Genomic DNA, 20,677 nt, shown 5'->3' with positions numbered 1-20,677 from the left:
GTGTATGATACAGTGACTTTCTAAATGACATCGGCCCAGTTCACTGTGGTCCATCTTGCTTTATGTTAATTATAAAATTTTTTTTACCCTCACCTGAGGGCATTTTCTTTCATTGCTTTTAGAGAAAGAGAAAGGGGGAGAGAGAGAAATATCGACTGTTGCCTCTCTGGGCTTCGGACCGGTTCCGGCCCGCAACCCTTCTGCGTCCCTCCGGGAAGGCGCTCCAGCTGAGCCGCGCCGACCAGGGCCTTCAGCAAACACTTGGAAGTGCTTCGCATCTGAGCACACCTGCATCGGACTCTGCGTGTCAGACGCCCCTCTGTGTCACTCCACGGAAAGCATGCACAGCGATCGAGCTAATCTTCCCTCTTTGACGGACTTGTGGGCTCTTTCCCCCGTTTTGGTGCAATTCGGCCGACAATTTGTTACTACAAATCCAAGTGCACAGCCTCTGACGCAGCTCTTCTCTCCCTAAGAACTTACTCTGTTTGGTCCCCGGCCCCGGAATACTCATGTCGTGTCCCGGGTATCACGGTGGCAAATGTGCACCCCCGAGGGACGCAGGGCCTAGCTCCCCACTTGCACGCAGCGTGCCCGCTACTGGCCCCGCCCCAACCAACTGAGCCCGCCCACGCCATGCCCCGCCCCCTCCGGGCTCCATCCCGTCACCCACGAAGCGCACGGTCGCCCCAGGCCCCGCCCCTCCCCGGGCCCCGCCCCCAGGCCCCGCCCCCACCCTACAGCCCTCGGCGCGCAGCGCGCGTGCGCGGGCGTCTCAGGCTCCGGGGCCCTGCGGCCGCGGCTCTTTTGTTTCCCTGTCGGGGCCGGAGCCGGAGTCGGGTCGCCTGTCGGAACCGGGTCGGAGCCCCAGTCGGAACCGGGTCGGAGCCTGAGTCGGAACCGGGTCGGCGAGGAGTGGGATTTGGATCTGCGGCCGGGCTGGGAGCGGGCCCGGCCTGCCGATGGCGCGCGCCCCCAGCCCGCTGCCCCCGGCCCGCGCCGCCGCCTGAGCCCGGCCCGCCCGCCCGGCCCGCCCGGCCCGCGCCATGGAGCCCGGCCGCGGCGGCCTGGAGACCGTGGGCAAGTTCGAGTTCTCGCGCAAGGACCTGATCGGGCATGGCGCCTTCGCAGTGGTCTTCAAGGGGCGCCACCGGGAGGTGAGGCAGGCAGGCACCTCGCACCTGGGCTCCCAGCCCCGCGCCCGGGACCCCGTCACCCCCGCGCCCCGGGGACCCCGTCACCCCTGCGCCCCGGGGACCCTTACTGCCCGGCCTCGCCCGGTGCTTTCGTGGACTCGGGGCGGCCTTCGAGGGGTCCCCGGCTTCTGAGAAAGGTCCCGCTGGGTTTTCAGAAGCACGACCTGGAGGTCGCGGTCAAGTGCATTAACAAGAAGAACCTCGCCAAGTCCCAGACGCTGTTGGGGAAGGAAATCAAGATCCTCAAGGTGAGCGGGCCCCGGCCCCCGAGGGGAGAGGCGGCGGGGGAGCCGCCCGCTCACGGGGAACTTGGGTTTCTGTCCTAGGAGCTGAAGCACGAGAACATCGTGGCTTTGTACGACTTCCAGGTGAGACTCGCGCGCGCTGGCCGGACGGGGCGGGAGGGGGGCGGGAGTGCGCGCCAGCCTCGGCGGGGGCTTGGGTCCCGGGCCAGGCCAGCCCCGCGCTGCCGGTGGTCAGTGACCGCGGCTCGTGTGCGGGGCCGGAGCGGGGCGCCCCTCGGCCCGACAGGGACCGGGAGACCCTGCCGCAGCCCCGTCTGCTGGCAGAGCGCCCGCCGTCCCGGCTGCCTGGCCCGGGGGCCCGCGGGGGCTGCGGGCGGCGGCGGCAGTGGGTCGCGTTTCCCCTGGCCGCGGAGGCCTGGCTGCAGCCTGGCCTGACCAGCTGGCCCTGCCCGGAAGCCTGGGCTCCGGCCTGGGCCCAGGGTCGCCCTGCCGCCGGCCCACCTGTCCGGGCAGGCCTGCTGTTTGTTGACAGGACTCCGGGGCTGGCATTGGCCGGTGTCTCCTGCGTCAGGCGGGGGGAGGGGAGGGGCCACAGGAGATTCCTGCTGCTGACGGCAGGCGCCGGGCCGGCCTCCCTGGGTCGCTGCTGGCGGGGCTGGTTGCCCGTCTGATGGGGCCCCCGAGGGCCGGGAAGGCCTCAGCCAAGCTGCCCTCTGCCCCCAGGGCCTGGCGGTGAGGCCCCGCCTCCGTGGGGGTCCGGGACCCGAGATGCCTGATCTGGGGACTTGGGAACCTGAGGCGGCTGATCTGCAGGCCGACGTGCTGACTAATGGTTTTGAAACCTGTTTACTGAGCCACGGGACCAGCCCCCGGCCGAGGGGAAGTTCCCGGCCAGGCTGTCTGTGTTTTGGTGGCCTCCTCCCTCCCTCCCTGGTCTCTCCTCCCCCTTCGAAGCTGGGCTGTGGCCCTGGGGCTGTGGCCCGGCTCGTGTTGATGTGGGGGGGGGGGGCCCAGGTCTAGTGTGACAGTGAGCACCTGGCAGGCCACCATAGCAACATAGAGACGCCATGTCCTGGGTCCAGGGAGGTGGCCCCTCACCACTGCAACCACCTCCTCTGTCCCCCTCCCCCAACCCTTCCCCCATCCTGCTGGGCCACACACCTGGCCGTGGGCAGTGCCACTTCCTCCAGGGTTGGCGGCTCTGCGGCTCCCCCATGGGAAGGGTTTGGAGGCCAGCGTGGCCTCTCCCCTGTGCTGTCGGGGGGGTCCCCTGAGTCCAAGACCCCTGTCTTGGACCCAGGAAAAAAAGCAAACATCTTTTAAAAATAGGTAATAAGTGATCTGTCTTCAAAGAAATGGAGCAGTACAAAATGGGACATGCAAAATGGTGACTGTCCTGTGCCTGTCCTAGTGGAGCCCCGTCTGCCCCCAGAGGGACCCCATCCATGCCGCTGTTCCTGGGTCTCTGCAGGGAAGCGTGGGCCCCTTCCCCACCACACCTCGGTCTCCGTTCTGTGTCTTGGTGAGGGTGCCCGTCACTTCAAGTAACCCTCTCAATCGATGGGTGATCAATCACACCCCTCTCCTTCCAAGAAAATTACCCCCTATTCTTTCTGTGAGGTTAACACCTTTCAGCCCAGTGGTTCAGAGCCCAGACCGAGTTCCAGTCCTGGCTCTGCCACTTAAACGAGCTCTGTGTCCTTGGGCCACTGTCCAAACATCTCTGTGCTTCCGTCTCTTCCTGTAAGACAGAGACCGTGGAATTGTTTGGTTGAAACTGGTCGTAGTAGACACGGGTGAGTGTTAATTGCTGTCATGGCTGTGGCCGCAGCGCGGTGGTGGCCCATCGCCCGTCCCACAGCTGGCCTCGCCAGTCCCCCGCCGACTCCGGCGCGCCAGCAGTGGGGCCGTGGCTGTCTGTGCACCTGCCTTTGCACATAGGCACCTGCAGGGTGGACTCCTGGAAGTAGGTTCCCTGGGCTAGAGGGGCGTGTGCTTTGAGTTAGGGACAGTTGCCAGATTGTGGTCCACGGAGGCCAGACTGTGGACGCCCGCGGGGGGGCCGGCCTCCCGCAGCCCTGCCTGCTCGGTTTTAGGTGGTCCTGCTGGCCATCTGAGAGGTGGACCGTGGCTTCGCTCGGGGCTCTCCCCACACGCCCGCGGAGGCTCAGCACCTCTTGCTGTTCAGGCACAGCTGCCTGCCCCCCGCTGTTCCCCGAGGCTGATGGTGCAGTGGCTGGTGGCCCGGCTGTGAGCCCAGCGCCCCCTTCACTTACCGGGGTGACCTGGGGCGAGTTCCTCACCCTCTGGGAGCCCCGCGTCCCCTGTGAGCGGCAGGCGTGCCGTGGTGGCCGCTGGAGTCCGCGTCTGCCGTGCTCAGACCTGCGCCCGCTGTGCGCAGCGAGAGCGGTGTGGGGGTGCTCCTGCGTCGTCCCAGGAGAGCCCCGTTACAGACGGCAGGCACTCCCCGCGGCTTGGGTTCCGTCTGCTGCGGTTGCTCTGTTCTGCCGGCCTTCCAGGACAGGGACATTTGTCCGGCTGATGTGAGCGCCCGGCCTCGGGCCCCGTGGACTGGCGTGTCTTCTCAGGCCCCGGGCCTCGGGGAGGCAGCTGGCGACCCCGGCCTTCCACTGATGGGGGAGCGCGGTCCCAGCCCGGGTGCTGGGCAGTGCCTTCCAGCTCTTGCCCAGGGAGGGTGGCCGTCGCGGTTGCGGGGCTGTGCAGCTGGGCCCCGCCCGCGGGCCTGCGGCTCCGGAGGCCGGCACGCCACTGTCCGCGGGCTCCCACCGCTGGGCAGGGCTCACTCGTCCCCACAGCGGGCAGAGCCCACTGTGCTTTTGAGTGGCAGCTGATAGAGACCGTGGGCAAGGGGAGAGTCCTGCCTCACTTTGGGGCCTTCGGGACAGTGCCGACCCTTCGCCTAGCTCTTTTGGGACCCCTGGCTCTCCGTGACGGGCCTCGGGACGCAGGCAGTGCTGGAGGCCCCAGGCCCCAGGTTCCAAGGCGGGGGCCTGGGATAGGCCTGGCGTCCAGGCGCTTCTGTCCGTTGCCTGCAAGGCTGTGCTAGTTTCAGCTCTTTCTCTTGACTGAGAAGTTTGGTGTGTAACGCGCACCAGGTGAGGCGGGACGCAGTGCTCCAGGTGCTTCGTGCAGCGGCTCCCGGGTCTCTGTTGCTGGGGTGAGAACTGGAGCTTGCGTAGCCCCGAATTCCTGCCTGCCACCCAGAGCCCTGGATACCCTCCATGTCCCACGGGCAGGCCACATCATGAGTGTCCCTGGACGCTGCTCGGGACAGAGCTGCTGAGAGCGCCTGCATCAGATCTGCGGCGTTGCCGGCTGCAGCTTGGGCTGGGGGTCTCGCAGGAATGTGTCGACTGCATTTTCTGAGGGGTTGCACTCGCTCATGCCTCGCCTGGGAGAGGGGTGCCTGCTTCCTCCAGGGTGCGGGGCGAGGGCTGGAGAAGGCAAGCGGGGCTGGGAGCCCCGGGGAGCCGCGGAAGGGGACCCCCGAGGAAGGCCGTGGCCCTGCGCCCTCAGGGTGGGCTGGCATCAGTGCCCTCAGAGAGAGCCGTCAGCAGCGGCCAGCTGGGGGCAGGAGCAGCTCTGTCCTGCTGGCCTGTGGCCTTTGCCACCTTCTGGAGCCAAGATGGCCAGCTGCGAGGAGTTAACTGGGTCGGCACCTGCCTGCCCACCGGGCCAGCCCCGGACAGTGGGCTCTGCGAGGGGGGAGCGGGGATCCCATTAAGCAAAGCACCTTAGTGCCGGAGCCGGGCAGCCTCCCAAGTGCCTGATGCTAGGCCAGCCCTGCCCCGGGCCCCGAGAGGCGGAGGGCTCCATTTCATTCCCTTAACGGCTTTGCCTCGTTGGCCTTTCCCGGGGGTTGTACAGAGGACCAGTCAGGACCCCGGGTCCAGCCTGGCTCTGTCCCGCCCTGGCCAGCCATGTGACGACAGCAGAGGTGCAGGTCCTCGCTGTGCGCACCTCCTCCCCAGAACCGGCTGTGCGGCTGCACCGCCCCGTGCCAGGGCCGACGGTGTGGGGCAGCGGCTGTGGCGCCCGGCAGGGGCCAGGTATCAGCCGGGCCGGGCGGGCCTGTGTCTGCACCTCGTCTTGTGCGCCTGTAGTGATGTGGCAGGAACCGGCCCCCGAGGAGCCCCTCCTGGGAGGCGAGCCCTCTCTGGGATCCAGCCGTCGTTAGAAAGAAGTGCGCTGGGTGCAGACGGAGTCCCAGGGGGCTGGCTTGGTCCACTCAGGTCTCACTCAGTCCCCAGGGAAGCTGGTGAAAAGCAAATTCAGTGCTGACGGGGGCAGGTGCGGGTGAGCCTGCGGCCTGTTCAGGTTCTGGGTGGGCAGTGGGCAGGGCTGCTGTGGCCCCCAAGGTTGTGTTGACCTCTCCCTCCAAGCCAGGGGGCCCAGAGAGCGGCTTCCTGGGGAGGGGTGGGGGACACCCAGACAGGTGGTACAGGGACTGCATGGCCCCAGCAGGATGGCGTGCTGGGCCCTGGCAGGGGCCTGGGTACGGGGCCTTCTGCTGCAGCACCCAGCCCCCCAGGAGGTGCTGCGGGCCTCGTGGTTGGGCCTCCCGGTCTCCCGTCAGGGGCGGGGGGGCTGGCAGGGGGAGGACGCGCTGCAGCTGGCCCAGGAGAGTGTCCTCACTTGTCTGCCCAGCACCCTGGGCTCAGGGCTGGTGGGGTTAGCACGTGCCCCCCCAGGGCTGGCAGACAGCCCCAGCCAGAAGGGACCTGCCGGAGGCTGCCCTCTCTCCTGGAGCCTGTGTGTTGGGGGGATGGGGGGGCGGTCTCCCAGGTCTCCTAGGCCTACTGCTGTGGTCTTGCCTCTGAGGCCTCTGAACCCCCACACCTCAGGCCTCCTGCTGGGCCCAGGGTGGGCGGTACCTGAGGTCTCTGCTGAGCGACCCACCAGGGCTCAGGGACAGAGGTCAGAGGGAGGAGAGCAGGCTGGACCCGCACCTCCCCGTGTGGCCACTGAGGGTCTCCTGCTCACTGAGGGGCTGTGTGGCACCAGGACGTCCTCAGGTTGGCCTCCTGGGGGTGACAGGTAGTGACCTCTGCAGGGAGGGCTGCGCGCCTGGGCTGGGGGACTTCTTGGAGCAGTGAGCTGGCAGACTGTGGGCACGGCCCAGTGCGGGGAGCCCCATGGCTTCTTGGGCACAGGGGGGGTTCTGTTGTCACTTTGCCACAGAGACCTCCTTCCTGGGGAGGTTGTCCTGCGTTCTGAGGGTGCCCCTGGATCTGGAGGCAGCGGTGGGCACCTCAGGTGGTGTGGGCGTCCCTGCCAGCCCTAGGGAACAGCTCCTTGTGGGGACTCAGCGGGGCTGAGCGCTGTGATTGTCTAGTTTTGCCTGCCTCTGTCCTTGTCACTTTGTCTGTCCCCGCTTGTCCTGCTCAGTGGGTGAGTTTGGGGCCTTCCTGGGGAGCTGGCGGCACCTCGGCCTGGTCCCCACTGACCTGCCCTCCTGGACTGTGTGGCCCAGGGCCTGCGTCTCAGCCTCACTGGCCCCCCGGAGCTCACGGCTGGGGCGCAAATTGGGGAGCACGCTGAGCACCTCAGTGGAGGTGGCCACGGTCAGATGATGCAGGTGGCCTGGGTGTCTCGGTCTCCTGGGTCATTTCTGAGTCCCTGTCTTGGGCACCTCCCTCTGACCTCTGTCGGATCCTCTGTCTCCCTCTGACCCCGTCTGCACCCTGCTCCTGTAGCCTGGGCCCGCCCCATGGTCCCGTGTGATGAAGTGGGGGTACCTGCCCCTGTGTTATCTTTCCCCCACAGCTGCCCTGGAGGCTGGGCTGGCAGGCGGGGCCGGGCCTTGAGGCCTGCCTTTGTGGACGGGGACCACCCCCCACCCTCCAGGCTCTGCGTCCCTGCTGGGGCACACCCCAAGTGAAGGGCCTGGGAACGCCAGGCAAGGCATGCCGGAGCAGGCCTGCCTGTCCCAGGGGTGCCCAGCGTGGCCCCACGGGGCTGCAGTGTCAGCCCCACACCCTGAGCACACCCACACGTCAGCCTGCTCCCAGGGTGTCTCCACCCTGGACACACAGCTCCATCAGTTGGTAGAGCACTGGGGCCATCGGGCGGGGCGGGGGGGCTGACATTTATCATCCACACGGTCACTAGGGGCTCTGTCTCCCTGCTCGCGCCCACTGGGTGTGGGAGTGAGGCCACCCCGAGCTCCAGGGTACCAGGTGCTCGGGTCCCACTCGGACGAGACTGGGGGCTGCCGAGTGGGGCCAAGATGAGCTCCCCTCACCTCTCACTGCCACTTCTGTGTCCTACAGGAAATGGCCAATTCCGTCTACCTGGTCATGGAGGTGAGTCCCTGTGGGCCCGGCTGGAAGGACAGGGAGGCTGTGCCCGCCCAGCTCTCCGACCCCTTGTCACCGGGGGCGGGGCGGCTGCGCTACCCGTGTTGTGTGCCCACGGGCTCGGGGCCGCAGCACTGGGCACCCTGGTCACTGCAGCTGGTGCCTGAGGGGTGGGCAGTGCCCCTCTGGCCTCTTCGAGCAAGGGCTGCAGCAGACGTCTGCCCCGGGAAGGGCAGAAGGCACCGAGTGCCGGGCACAGGGGCTGGGGACACCTGGGCAGGCTGGGGCGGGGCCTGCACACTGACAGGCCTGGTGCTGGTCTTTTGCAGTACTGTAACGGCGGGGACCTGGCTGACTACCTGCACAGTGAGTGGCGCCCCAGGGCCAGTGGGCTGCGCGCCCAGGCCCACCCTGACCCAGCCCTTGAGGTGGACTGGCCCCAGGCCCGATGGTGGCAGCTAGTCCTCCATTCCTCTGGCGCCTGCTGGGGAAGGTGGAAGCAGGGACAAAGCCATCAAGGACCCTCCGAGTGGCAGGGTGCCTGGCTGGCTGCTGTGCGGGGTGCCATCCCATTCAGAGCCCCCCGAGTCCCAGTGCAGCCTCTCACCGCAGAGAGCAGGTCCCCCCCCAACCAGGCTGTGCCGCAGGCAGGGTCAGCCCCTCTGTATCCACCACTCCTGCCCCTCGACCCTTGAGGGCTAGGCCCTGGGGCTCATGGCAGAGCTGCAGGTGGGGGACCTGTCTTGAGTAGATGCCGGGAGGTGTCGGAGAAGACAGGAGCAGGTGGGCGGCAGCTGCAAGGAGCTGTCCTGTGGGCAGGTGACACACTCCGGTCAGAGGCGGTGTGTGGGCACCGCCCAGGGCGGCCTTGGGCTGGACAGGAGCACGTGCCTGCAGGGAGTGACGGGGACCCACGGACCGCAGGAAGGGAGCAGGTCCCCTCACGGTTGGTGGGGGCCTCTCCGGCGGGGAGGGCCGTGCGGGCCCTGTCCCCCGGGAGAGCGGCCGCCCTCAGCCCCGTCCCCCCACAGCCATGCGGACCCTGAGCGAGGACACCATCCGGCTGTTCCTGCAGCAGATCGCGGGCGCCATGCGGCTGCTGCACAGCAAGGGCATCATCCACCGCGACCTGAAGCCCCAGAATATCCTGCTGTCCAACCCGGGCGGGCGCCGCGCCAACCCCAACAACATCCGCGTCAAGATTGGTGAGGCGGGGGCTGGCGGGGCTGCGGGCCTGGGGGCCGGGGGCGGCGGCTGCTCTGCTCACACGTCTGTCCCCGCCCACAGCCGACTTCGGCTTCGCCCGGTACCTGCAGAGCAACATGATGGCGGCCACGCTCTGCGGCTCCCCCATGTACATGGTAGGCGGCGGCCCCGCCTTGCTGCCCCGTGTGTCCTCCGCGGAGCCCCTGCTGCGGCCTCACGGGGGGGTTAGCCGGTATGGCTGTCCTCCCGTCGTTCCCCACCACGTCTGTGGTGATTGGCTGGCACCTGCCAGGTGTCTGTCCCGCTCAGCTGGCACCAGGCTGGGTCAGTGCACACTCAGGGTCCGTTCCTGCCGTGGCCCTGACCCGCGTTCCTCACGCCCTGCAGGCCCCTGAGGTCATCATGTCCCAGCACTACGACGGGAAGGCGGATCTGTGGAGCATCGGCACCATCGTGTACCAGTGCCTGACGGGAAAGGCACCCTTCCAGGTGAGCGGGCCCCAGGTCAGAGACGGGCTGCTGGCCTGCCCGCGCCCTCCCACTCAGGCCGCGCGGCCTCCCAGCTCACCCTCTGCGGCCACTTCAGGGCCGAGGCCCGAGTGTCTGCTGGTTCTGGGGTGCGTTTCTCTGTCCATGTGTGTGTCTGAGTGAAGTTCTCGGGCTCCCTCCTGTCCATGCCAATACTGGGGTGACCCGCTGAATGGCATCAGGGCCCCGAGCTCGGGTGCGCCCCACACTTGGAAGGCAGGGGCTTGCTTTGCGGGGGACTCTGCCCTGCAGGCCTGTGTGTCCTGTAGTGACCACGTGGACCGTCGGGCGGCTCTTGGCGACGTTGCCAGCCTGCCCTGCGGCCTGCCGTTCCTCTGCGTGAGGCGCAGAGGGCTGTCCTGCCGGCGCGGCAGCCCCAGGAGGGCGGGTGCTGTCCCGCTGCCCCCTGGCCTGGACCAGTGCCTGGCACTCGGCAGCGCTCGGGGGGAGCAAATGAACAAACTGCACATGCCAGGCCTCGCCCCCGGGCTCACTGCCCCGCGGGAGGGCCGAGCATCTCAGGGATGGGGGCACAGGTGCCTCCTTCATTTCGAGAGGCAAACAACCTGCCGCACCAGACGCCTGGACTCCCCCACGCCCAGCTGCCTCTTCAGAGAGAGTGGCCGCGTGGCTACCAGCCTTCGGTCCCCACGCTCTTCAGCCTGATGGGCCAGTGCCTGGAGGTGCACAAGGGTGCCCAGTCCTGGCCGAGCGCCCTCAGGGACCTGAGCAGCTGTCCGGGGCCCCTGGGGCCCTCACACCACTGTTCCCCCGCCAGGCCAGCAGCCCTCAGGACCTGCGCCTCTTCTATGAGAAGAACAAGACCCTGGTGCCCATGTAAGTCCCCTCCCCTGGCTGCGTCCCCGTGCCCTGCACAGCCCCCAGCCAGGCTGACCTGTGTCCTCTGGCCCCACACAGCATCCCCCGGGAGACCTCAGCCCCACTCAGACAGCTGCTGCTGGCCCTGCTGCAGCGCAACCACAAGGACCGCATGGACTTCGGTGAGTGGGGCCCCCACGGCCCCCACCTCGGGGGAGCCTGCACGTGGGCTGGGGGCCCCGCGTGCAGTGGGAGCCCTGCTGGGACAGCCACGGTGCGTGGACCTGGGCCAGGTGCGCGGGAGCCCAGCTCTGGCTCCGCGCCTGGTGGAGTGCCAGCCGGCACAGGTCCCGAGGTCACCTGGGACTCTGAGGGTGGCCGTTCACCCCAGAAACCACAGGGTCGGGGTCCTGAGGCCTCAGCCGCCCCTCCCCTCCCCCGCCCCCCGCAGATGAGTTTTTCCGTCACCCGTTCCTTGATGCCAGCGCCTCTGTGAAGAAGTGTGAGTTCCCTGAGGGTCTCATGCCCCCGCCCTCCGGGCTGCAGCCCCTGCCCAGGGGGTTGGGGGTCCTGGGTCCGCAGCCCCTCCAGCCTGGGCACGGCAGGTCTGGGAGGTGGGAGCAGCCCTTCCCCTGGGCCCCGGGTGCTGTGGGCAGCTGTCCGCAGGACACGCGGGGTGCGCAGGGCAGCGGAGGCCCTGACTGCGCGCCCCCACAGCCCCGCCGGTGCCCGTGCCCTCCTCCCCAAGCTCCGGCTCCGGCAGCAGCTCCAGCAGCAGCTCCACCTCGCACCTGGCCTCCCCTCCGGTGAGTGACCTGGGGGGGGCAGCCCCGCCGGCAGTCTGCGGGCCCGCGTGTGGCATCTCATGGTGAAGGGGGGCCTGGCCCCGGGAGAGAGGGGGGCAGAGCCCCTTGTCGGCACCCAGGCCCGGACGGGGTCTCAGCGGCCTTCCCTCTGACTCCAGTCCCTGGGGGAGATGCAGCAGCTGCAGAAGACGCTGACCTCCCCGGCCGATGCCGCCGGCTTCCTTCAGGGCTCCCGGGACTCAGGCGGCAGCAGCAAGGACTCGTCCTGCGACACCGATGACTTTGTCATGGTCCCCGCCCAGTTTCCAGGTCGGCTCTCTGTAGTGTGTTTGGGGGGCAGGGTGGCCGGTGTGTCAGGGGGGCTCTGTGCATGTTGTCGCAGTCCTGTCTCCATCCATGGACCCTCGGTGGGCTTCTGGGAGCCAACCCACCCAGTCAGCCTGGCTGCAGGGTCAAAGCCGAGTCCTGCCCATGGTCAGCGGGAGGTCGGCGGACCAGCCCACCCTCCACGTGCCCCGCCCTCTGCGCCCCGCCCTGCCTGCCTCCTCTCGGTGCCTATGTTGCTCCTGTCATTTGTGCATTGATGGCCCCTCTGGAGAGCCCAGCCCCCACAGTCCTGCCCCGGGTCCTCAGTTCCTCTCATGGCCCTGGACGCTGGTACTTCCCCGGCCAGGCTGGGTGGGAGTGGACCTGGGTGCCCCTCAGGCTGCGCGAGGACTGCAGCAGGAAGGCAGGCAGCTGTGGGGTCGGGTCCTGCTGGAGGGCTCGGCGCAGACTGGCAGCGGTGGTGCCCGGTCTGGACTTGGCTGAAGGCGGGGGAGACAGGAACTACAGACCACCCCCCCCAAGAGCCCTGATGTGCAGGCAGGCAAAGGGCGTTCCCAGTAGAAGTGACAGAAGTGGGGACACGAGCACTGGGCCCAGCATGGTGCCCCAGCCCCCCAGGATGAGACGGCCCTGGTCTCACGAGGCCCTGCTGTGGCCCTCACCTCTGTCTGGAATTATGTGCGGGGCTGTCGGAGCCATGGTGCGGGAGGTGGCCTGGGGCCCAGCCTTGCCTGTCTCCCGCCTGCAGGTGACCTGGTGGCCGAGGCAGCCAGTGGCAAGCCCCCACCGGACAGCCTGATGTGCAGTGGGTAAGCTCCGCTCAGCCACCTCGCCGGGGGAGGGAGGTGCAGGCCCCCGCCTGGGGTCGGGCGAGTCGGGAGCCCAGGCTGCTGTGCCCAAGCAGGGTGGGCCCTAGGAAGGGGCCGGGTCCCTGCAGGCACTTGACTGACCACCTGCTCTGCCTTGCCAGGAGCTCGTTGGTGGCCTCAGCTGGTCTGGAGAGCCATGGCCGGACCCCATCCCCGTCCCCGCCCTGTAGCAGCTCCCCCAGCCCCTCAGGGTGAGTGAGCCAGGGCAGGGTGGGTCGGGGCTTGGAGTGGGTCTCGAGCCAGCGCTTCCCCTGGCTGCTGGGGGTGGCCCAGCAGAAGGGACTGTGGGGCAGGGCTGTTTTCAGAGGGGTGGGTAGCTACAGGAACCATGGAGATCAGTGGCACCATCGCCCCTGGGCCTACAGGCCGGGCAGGCATCAGCCCCCAGTGCCCATGGGGCCTTGCTGCCCCTTCCCACCTTCTACAGTGTGTCCCATGGCTGGTTCTGACCAGAAGCCCCTGGGCACTGAGTGCCAGGGTGGGCTTCCAGCAGTCCCAGCGCCGTCCCCAGTGACCTTGCCCCACCCTGTCTGTCTGCCCACACAGCCGGGCCGGCCCCTTCTCCGGCAGCAGGTGCGGAGCATCTGTTCCCATCCCGGTGCCCACGCAGGTGCAGAACTACCAGCGCATCGAGCAGAACCTGCAGTCGCCCACCCAGTGCCAGACCCCACGGTGCGTGCAGGGCCCGGGGCTGGGCAGGAGCGGTGGCGAGAACCCCGCTGCTGCCGCTGGAGAGGTGCCGTGGCCTGTGTGCGCCCTTGTGCGTGGCGTACTGCAGACTGGCGTCCTGGGCTTGGGTCGCTGAGTGCTAGTGTCAGGGACGCAGCTTGAGTTTACGAAACCAGCTTCAACAGAAGTAACGAGTGGAGGAGAGGGCAGTCTTTGTTATTGTTGTTGTTGTTTGTTTTAAAGGTTTTATTCATTTATTTTCAGAGAGAAGGGAAGGGAGAGAGAGAGGGAGAGAAACTGGGATGTGTGGTTGCCGCTCGTGTGCCCTCCACTGGGGACCAGCCCTGTGCCCTGACTGGGAATCGAACCAGTGACCTTTGGGTTTGCAGGCCGGCACTCAGGCCACTGAGCCGCACCAGCCGGGGCGCTCCCTCTTTTGTAATTCTCAGAATTACGCTTCTTAGAATTGCGGCCAATGGTCGTCCTGGCCGACAGCCTGGGGTGCCCTGGGGCACACACGGGGGCTCCCCACCCTGCAGTCGTCCTCCATCTAGGACAGTGAGGGGGACGAGCCCGCTGGCAGGGCCGTGGCCTCACTTCCTGGCTCCTGTTTGTGTCCCCAGCTCCTCCGCTATCCGCAGGTCGGGCAGCACCAGCCCCCTGGGCTTCACACGGGCCAGTCCGTCTCCCCCATCCCATGCTGAGCATGGAGCCGCCCTGGCCAGGAAGCTCTCCCTGGGTGGGGGCCGGCCCTACACACCGTCTCCACAAGGTGAGTCCTTAGCCCACTGGTGGGTGCACCTTCCTAACTGGGATGGCACTGGGCGTCTCTGCACGGATGGGGGGGCGGTGTCATCTCCCTCTGGCACTAAGCTGGGCAACCCCTTGTCTCCAAGTTGGAACCATCCCTGAGCGCCTGGGCTGGAGTGGGGTGCCCTCCCCACAGGGAGCTGAGATGCGGGGCGGCAGGTCCCCTCGTCCAGGTAGGTGCAGCGCCAGCCCCCGGGCATGCTCGTGGCTCTGGGGAGGGGTGAGGAGTGCAGCGCCACACTCAGGGTGGCTGTGCCCTGTTCTAAAGCCTGCACTCCGCACAGGTAGAAGGAGGGTGAGAAGGGAGTGGCTGTGGGGTCCCAGTCTCCCCACACCTACTCTCCGCACTATGTGACTAGGGGCGGGTGTCCCAGCTCCTCTGTGCTGTCTCCTCCAGTGCACAGTGGAACCTGCCACTCAGGTGGCCGAGAGGGTGAAGGGCCTAAGGGACAGACTGGGGGCCTCCGCACGCGCGCCTGGGCTGCAATGTGGCTGGGCGGCCCAGCAGCCACCAGGCGCAGTGACCAGGTGTGTCCTGTGCCCTCCTAGGCTCCTCCATGCCTGAGCACTCTCCCCGCAGCACGGGGCTGGGCAGCCGCCTGCACAGCGCTCCCAACCTGTCCGACCTGCACATCGTTCGCCCCAAGCTGCCCAAGCCCCCCACTGACCCTCTGGGGGCCATGCTCGGCCACCCGCAGGCCAGCCCCCCTCCGCCGCCCCGTGGCCTCCAGCCCCGCCGATCTCTGCGTGGCTCGCCCAAGCTGCCCGACTTCCTGCAGCGGGACCCGCTGCCCCCTATCCTGGGCTCCCCTACCAAGGTAATGGGGCCCCAGAGCTCCAGACTGTGCGTGAATGTCCCCTTCTTTCCACCCCCTGTTTCCACGGGACATGGGGCCCCAAACCCAGAGGTGGTGTCCTTGGTGCCGAGTCTTGCTATGGCGGCGCTCCTATGACAGGCAGGTCCCCAAAGCCAGAGCGTCTGCTGTGTGGCCCTTAGCAGGACAAGCATCCCCATCCTGGTCTGGTGGCCCACAGCCCCAGAAAGCCTAGGCTGCCACCACAGAAATACTGTTTGGTTCGTCCCCTGGACACAGAGGGGTGGAGCCGGCACCCGCAGCCCCCAGTGCTGTCGCCGTGTGGTGTGTGGCCATGGGTGTGGGCTGGGCGGGGGGGGCTCTGGGCCGGGGCCCTACAGACGCAGGCCAGCGCAGCCGACCCATCGGAGCGTCCACAGTGGCGTGGCGGAGGCCTCGGCCGGGGTCGTTCTCAGCATCCCCTGCCCCTCCTAGGCCATGCCCGCCTTCGACTTCCCCAAGACCTCCAGCTCCCAGAACCTGCTGACCCTCCTGGCCCGGCAGGGCGTGGTCATGACGCCCCCTCGGAACCGCACGCTGCCTGACCTCTCAGAGGCCGGTCCCTTCCAGGGCCCTGGCCTGCGGCCCCCCGAGGACACCAAGGGCCCCTTTGGCAGGTGAGTGTTGTCTGTCACTGGGTCCCTCCGCGGCCCCCTCTGAGCCTCGGCTTACTTGTCGGTTGCCGGGTGACAGTGGCTGTCCTGGGGGGCATGTGCAGCTCTGTGCCTGGCGGGCAGTGAGCTGGGTGAGCTGATCTGGACCCCGGGGCGGGTCGTCACTGCCCCTCACCTCACCCTGCAGGTCCCTCAGCACCGGCCGCCTCACCGACCTGCTGCTTAAGGCCGCATTTGGGACGCAGGCCCCGGACCTGGGCAGCTCTGACAGCCTGCACGAGAAGCCCATGGAAATCGGTGCGCGGCAGTGTGGGCTGAGGGCGGGGGTTGGGGGTTCAGGGGGGCTGGGAGAAGGCCCTGAGCGTGCCCTCTCCCCCCTCGCAGCGCCCTCTGCTGGCTTCGGAGGGAACCTGCAGCCCGGCGTCCGGGCTGGGGGCGCCGGCAGCCCTTCCCCCGTGGTGTTCACGGTGGGCTCGCCCCCCAGTGGGGCCACACCACCCCAGGGCCCCCGCACTAGGATGTTCTCAGGTGAGGACCGTCTCAGGGCCCCTCGCAGGCAGGGCTGTGCTGGGCGTCCAGGACACCAGCCGCATGTCCAGCCGCCCGCGGTGGCTTTCCTTGTGGGTCAGGGGTCCCCAGGCTCCGTGCAGGCGACACACACACACGGGCACCCGCGGCCCAGCCTCTGCAGCAGTGCCTCACCCGCAGCGGGTGGGGAGGGAGGCGAGTCCTCCACCGGGGTCCACTCGGGGGGTGGAAGGAGTGTGAGCCGAGGCCCAGCCAGCCAGGGCGCGGGGGGCAGGGTCTTGATCAGGGAGCTGAGGGACGGGGGTGGCTCACAGGGAGGCAAGGGCTCATCTTGAATCAGGGGCCTCCCCCACAGTGGGCTCCTCCAGCTCCCTCAGCTCCGCAGGCTCTGCGTCCGCCCGCCACCTGGCGTCCGGGGCCTGCAGTGAGGCCACCCCCGAGGCCCTGGCCCCTGGCCACTGCTGCAGCTTTGCCGACACTGTTGCTGCCAACCTGGAGGGGGCCGTGACCTTCGAGGCCCCTGACCTCCCCGAGGAGACGCTCATGGAGGTGAGGGGGCTGGGGCGGGCCCGGGGTGGCGTGGGGGCAGGGGCGGAGCAGAGGCCTCTGGGCGTCTGGCCCCCGGCCCCAGAGCCTGCTCGAGCCTCCGGTCCGATCCCCACAGCAAGAGCACACGGAGATCCTGCGCGGCCTGCGCTTCACGCTCACCTTCGTCCAGCACGTCCTGGAGATCGCCACCCTAAAGGGCAGCGCCGGCGAGGCAGCCGGGGGCCCCGAGTACCAGCTGCAGGAGAGCGTAGTGGCCGACCAGATCAGCCTGCTGAGCCGGGAGTGGGGGTAGGCGTGCCAGCGGGCGGCAGGGAGGCGGCCTGGCACGTGGGACCCGCGGCCGCCTGACACGCCTGCCTCCCGCCAGCTTCGCGGAGCAGTTGGTGCTTTACCTGAAGGTGGCCGAGCTGCTGTCCTCCGCCCTCCAGACCGCCATCGACCAGATCCGGGCCGGCAAGCTGTGCCTGTCGTCCACCGTGAAGCAGGGTGAGTGTGGGCTCCCGGGCCGCCCCGCCGGTGAGCATGGAGCTCAGGGACCAGGTCCGGGAGGGCAGGTGACCGCGGGGAGAGGCCATGAGAGCAGCCAGCCCCGTGGGGGCGCAGCAGCGTGTCCCGGCGCGTGGCGAGGGGCCGGGCTGGGCGCAGCTGACGATCCCTTGTGCAGTGGTGCGGAAGCTGAACGAGCTGTACAAGGCCAGCGTGCTGTCCTGCCAAGGCCTGAGCCTGCGCCTGCAGCGCTTCTTCCTGGACAAGCAGCGGCTCCTGGACCGCATCCAGAGCATCACCGCCGAGAAGCTGATCTTCAGCCACGCGGTGCATACGGTATGGCCAGACACCAGGGCTGGACGCAGGGCCGCAGCTCGGCTGGGTTTCAGGACATGGCTTCTGGGGTGGGAAATGATACCCTGCAGCCCCCCAGGTGACAGATGACCTGGGGCCCCTCCAGGTCCACAGGCTCTGTAGCCCAGGCGCATCTCCGGCCACATCCTCCTCGAGACTCAGTTTCCCCAACTGGTGAGGATGTGGCCTCCAGAAGGGATCGGTGCTGGCCCCTGGCTTGGAGGCCTGGCCTGTGCATGCTTGGCTGCTGAGGTTTTGGGGTCCTTCTGCCCAAAGAGAGCAGCCCCGAGGCAGTGCCTGCTCTTAAGATCATTGATTTGTGTATTTAAAATGCACACTGAACAAGTGTTCTAGAAGAGTCTGCCTTCTCCCCAGGGGTGACCCCTGACTGCCCTGGGGGTGGGGTATAGCTACTGGTCCGACCTGTAGTCCCTGGCTGCCCACAGCCACATGGGCACCTGTTTAGATGCCCTCCCGCCCCCCGTTGCTGGCCGAGCAGGTGCAGTCGGCCGCCTTGGACGAGATGTTCCACCGCCGGGAGGACTGCATCCAGCGCTACCACAAGGCGCTTCTGCTCATGGAGGGGCTGCAGCAGCTGCTCACGGACCAGGCAGACGTGGAGAACATCGCCAAGTGTGAGTGCCGGCTCTCTTGGAGGGGTAGGGACACGGGCGGGGGCAGTGCTCACTGGTCCTTCTCCCCGCAGGCAAGCTGTGCATTGAGCGGAGACTCTCGGCCCTGCTGCCCGGGCCCTGCTGACCAGCATCTGTGCCTGACCTCCTGGGAGCCCGTCTGCCGTGCCCCAGTGGCTGGACCTCCTCCAGGGATCCCAGAGTGGGCTGCTAGGGATAAGCCTGCAGCCTGGGGACTGCTCCCGGTGCTGGGGAAGGACAGTCTCCCCGCCCTGCGTCCAGGGCCAGGTCTCCAGCCACATCTATTTCCTGGGCTCTGGCTGGCACTGGAGGGCCCGCACAGAACCTCCACCCAGGCCAGTCCCCTGGCTGCCTCCAGGGCAGGAAGGACATATGGGCATCCCCCACCCTGGCCACACCCAGCACATAACTGCTGAGGACAAGCAGGGGCCCACTCAAGCCAAAGCCTCCAGACCAGCCAGGGCCCGCCCAGGACAAGGGGTGGGCTCCTGGCCCCTCTTCTTCCCCGAGACCACCCCCAGCTTTGTGAATCACCAAGCACTTTATGCAGGCGGACTGGTGCCGGGACTGTCCGCCCAGCCCTGGCGTGTGTACATGCCATATACATATATACATACATACATACATAGCCCGCTGTGCCTGCTGCCCGACCCTGGGGAGCACAGCGTCTTATTTAAATGTCCTTTGAGGGACACAGTATGACGCCCCAAGCTTTCTGACCCAGAGCAGACGTGGCAGTCTTTTACACTTCACTCATGAAATGTCTTATTTTTCTGCAGCTCTTTTTTTGTTTAGAAAAGAAAACTCATAGGTGTTTAGGACATTTTGTTAGGGGTGGGAGGGAGCTGACAGGCAGGTTTGCCTGCGTGGCCAGCCATCCTGCTGTCCCTCCCAGGTTGGGTAGTGAGACCCCTGCCAGGAAGACGGTGGTCAGGGGAGGGGGCGTGTTTTGTGCAAAAACCTCATCCAGCTTTCCCAGTAGGTGTTAATGTCAAGCCCCTCCTCCCTCCCCCCAACCAGGTCCTGGCCACCTTCACAGGGGTCAGAGGGGTCAGGGAGGCCCAACTTCCAGGCTCTTGGGGGCCTTTCCAGTCTGCCCAGCTTTGTTTGGCCCCCTCAGATGTACCCCCAGGAGTGCAAAGGAAGCCTGGGCGAGTCCAGGCACCTGGCCAGGGGGTCGAAGGTCCACGCCACAGACCCCGACAGAGATCTGCGCGTGTTTCTTCGCAATACTTGAATATTGCCCTGTGCTTGGACTTAGAAGAAGCTCAGAGACTTTATTTTCTCATCACCAGTGACATTATTTCTTTTGTGCTGCACAGGACATGTTCCTATTTATTGCTGTATAGTCAGCTGGACTCGAGGGCTGCCAGGAGGCTGGCTCCACGGGAGAGGCCTCCCTCCTGGTCCCTCGTTTAGTGGCACCAAGTGTGTCCCGTGTGTCGTCAGCCTGCCCTGCTCCCTGGGACAGCACTCGATTCTCAGTCTACTTCAAAAGGAATTCTGTGTGGCTCCCACCCTGCCCCCACGCCAGTTGTGTTAAATTGTGTAACACCCATCTAAGGAAATAAACTGTTGGAATTGTTGGGTTCGTGTTTGTCACTGTCCCAGGCCAGCACCTGCTTTCTCACCCCCACCCCCAGACCCTGCAACCCTGCAGGCAGCCCCTGGGGTGGCCCTGCACACAGGCCGGGCTCAGCTTGGGGAGCAAACCCCCGGGGCACAGCTGGGGCTTCGGGGCCATGGCCCAGCAACCTGCTGTCCTGGGCCCTGGGGCGCCTGCCTCTGGGTTCTCGGGGCTCCCCTGGGAGGGGAGTGCAGGTTGTGGGTAACTGCTTGTACAATTTCGAGGAACCAGCACCAGACTACACGACAGCCACACCATTTCCATCCCCAACGGACGTATCCAGTCCTCAGCAGCGCTGGGCGGCCGCTGCATCTATCCCGTACTCTGTGTGGTGCGGGTCTGCATGCCTGCGGTGATGCGTGACCTTAAGCATCTTTTTATGGGCTCGTTGGCCGTGTATAGCTAAGTTTCTGGGGAAATGTCACGTCAAGTCCTCTAGCCGTTCCTGAATTGGGTGGTACCTGTAATGTTGAGTTGTTTGGTTTGCATTTTTTTCAACTACATGATGTTTTTGTAAGTTAAAAATAACTCATTAAGTTACCAAAAAGGCTAACCGCAATATGAAGTGCGAGTTCACGGAGAGGTAGCAGTTGAGGAAGTGAGGGTGGGCCCTGCCCTGGGCTGGCTTCCTCAAGTGTGACGCTCGTCTCCAGAGAGGAAGGGCCGAGCCGGGCAGGGACTGCGGCCGGTGCTGCCTGCCCGTCGGCTCCGTGGGGCTCCCAGTGTCAGGAACAAACAGATGCTCAAAGGGGATGGAGACAATCATGGCATTTTGCTGTTACTTCATTAACAAATACTTATTTTTACAGAAAAATTATGCAGAAAGGACAGTTCCCATACACTCCCTCTTCCCCACCCTCCATTCCCTGCATTATTAATACCTTGCTTTGCTGGGGTACATTTGTTACAATTGATGAGCCCACATTGACAATTGCGGTCACCCAGAGTCCATAGTGTACCTTCTGTGGGTTTGGACAAATGTGTAACGACATGTGTCTGTCATTATGGGGGTCATACAGAGCAGTTTTATGGCCCTAAAAACCCTCTGTGCTCTGCCTGTTCATTCTCCCACCACGATCCCAGATCTTTCACTGTCTCCAGAGAAAGTGGTGCCTTTTCCAGAAGGTCATACTGTTGAAATCATACAGTATGTAGCCTTTTCAGATTGGGTTCTTCCACTGAGGACGTAATGTAATGTTCTCCATGTCTTTTCATGG

At 66.2% G+C, this 20,677-nt stretch overlaps 1 protein-coding gene across 3 annotated transcripts; it reads left to right on the top strand.

Annotated features, from left to right (window-relative positions):
* Positions 1–1,011: 1,011 nt before the first annotated feature.
* On the top strand, positions 1,012–19,419 carry ULK1 (unc-51 like autophagy activating kinase 1). Of its 3 annotated transcripts, none has more exons than XM_090257807.1 (28): positions 1,012–1,157; positions 1,352–1,444; positions 1,523–1,564; positions 7,735–7,767; positions 8,091–8,127; positions 8,793–8,966; positions 9,049–9,122; positions 9,355–9,456; positions 10,274–10,332; positions 10,414–10,496; positions 10,766–10,816; positions 11,032–11,120; positions 11,297–11,429; positions 12,196–12,256; positions 12,418–12,507; positions 12,863–12,988; positions 13,609–13,757; positions 13,882–13,968; positions 14,345–14,613; positions 15,085–15,266; positions 15,451–15,560; positions 15,648–15,791; positions 16,147–16,340; positions 16,456–16,628; positions 16,708–16,826; positions 17,005–17,162; positions 17,680–17,815; positions 17,887–19,419. In XM_090257807.1, exons 1-28 carry the CDS (start codon positions 1,047–1,049, stop codon positions 17,937–17,939), a joined length of 3,132 nt encoding a protein of 1,043 aa, XP_090113933.1. In that variant the 5' UTR covers positions 1,012–1,046; the 3' UTR covers positions 17,940–19,419. The 3 variants fall into 3 exon arrangements, with proteins under 3 accessions (XP_090113933.1, XP_090113934.1, XP_090113932.1); XM_090257808.1 differs by having other exon boundaries at positions 11,279–11,429; positions 16,177–16,340; XM_090257806.1 differs by having other exon boundaries at positions 11,279–11,429.
* The last annotated feature ends 1,258 nt before the right edge of the window (positions 19,420–20,677 follow it).

The sequence above is a fragment of the Furipterus horrens genome, unplaced genomic scaffold (genome assembly GCF_987537825.1).
Source record: "Furipterus horrens unplaced genomic scaffold, mFurHor1.1.pri manual_scaffold_11, whole genome shotgun sequence".
In the NCBI taxonomy this organism is placed as follows: Eukaryota; Metazoa; Chordata; class Mammalia; order Chiroptera; family Furipteridae; genus Furipterus; species Furipterus horrens.
The sequence above is the reverse complement of the archived record's forward strand: the minus strand, read 5'-3'. Positions and strand labels throughout refer to the sequence as shown.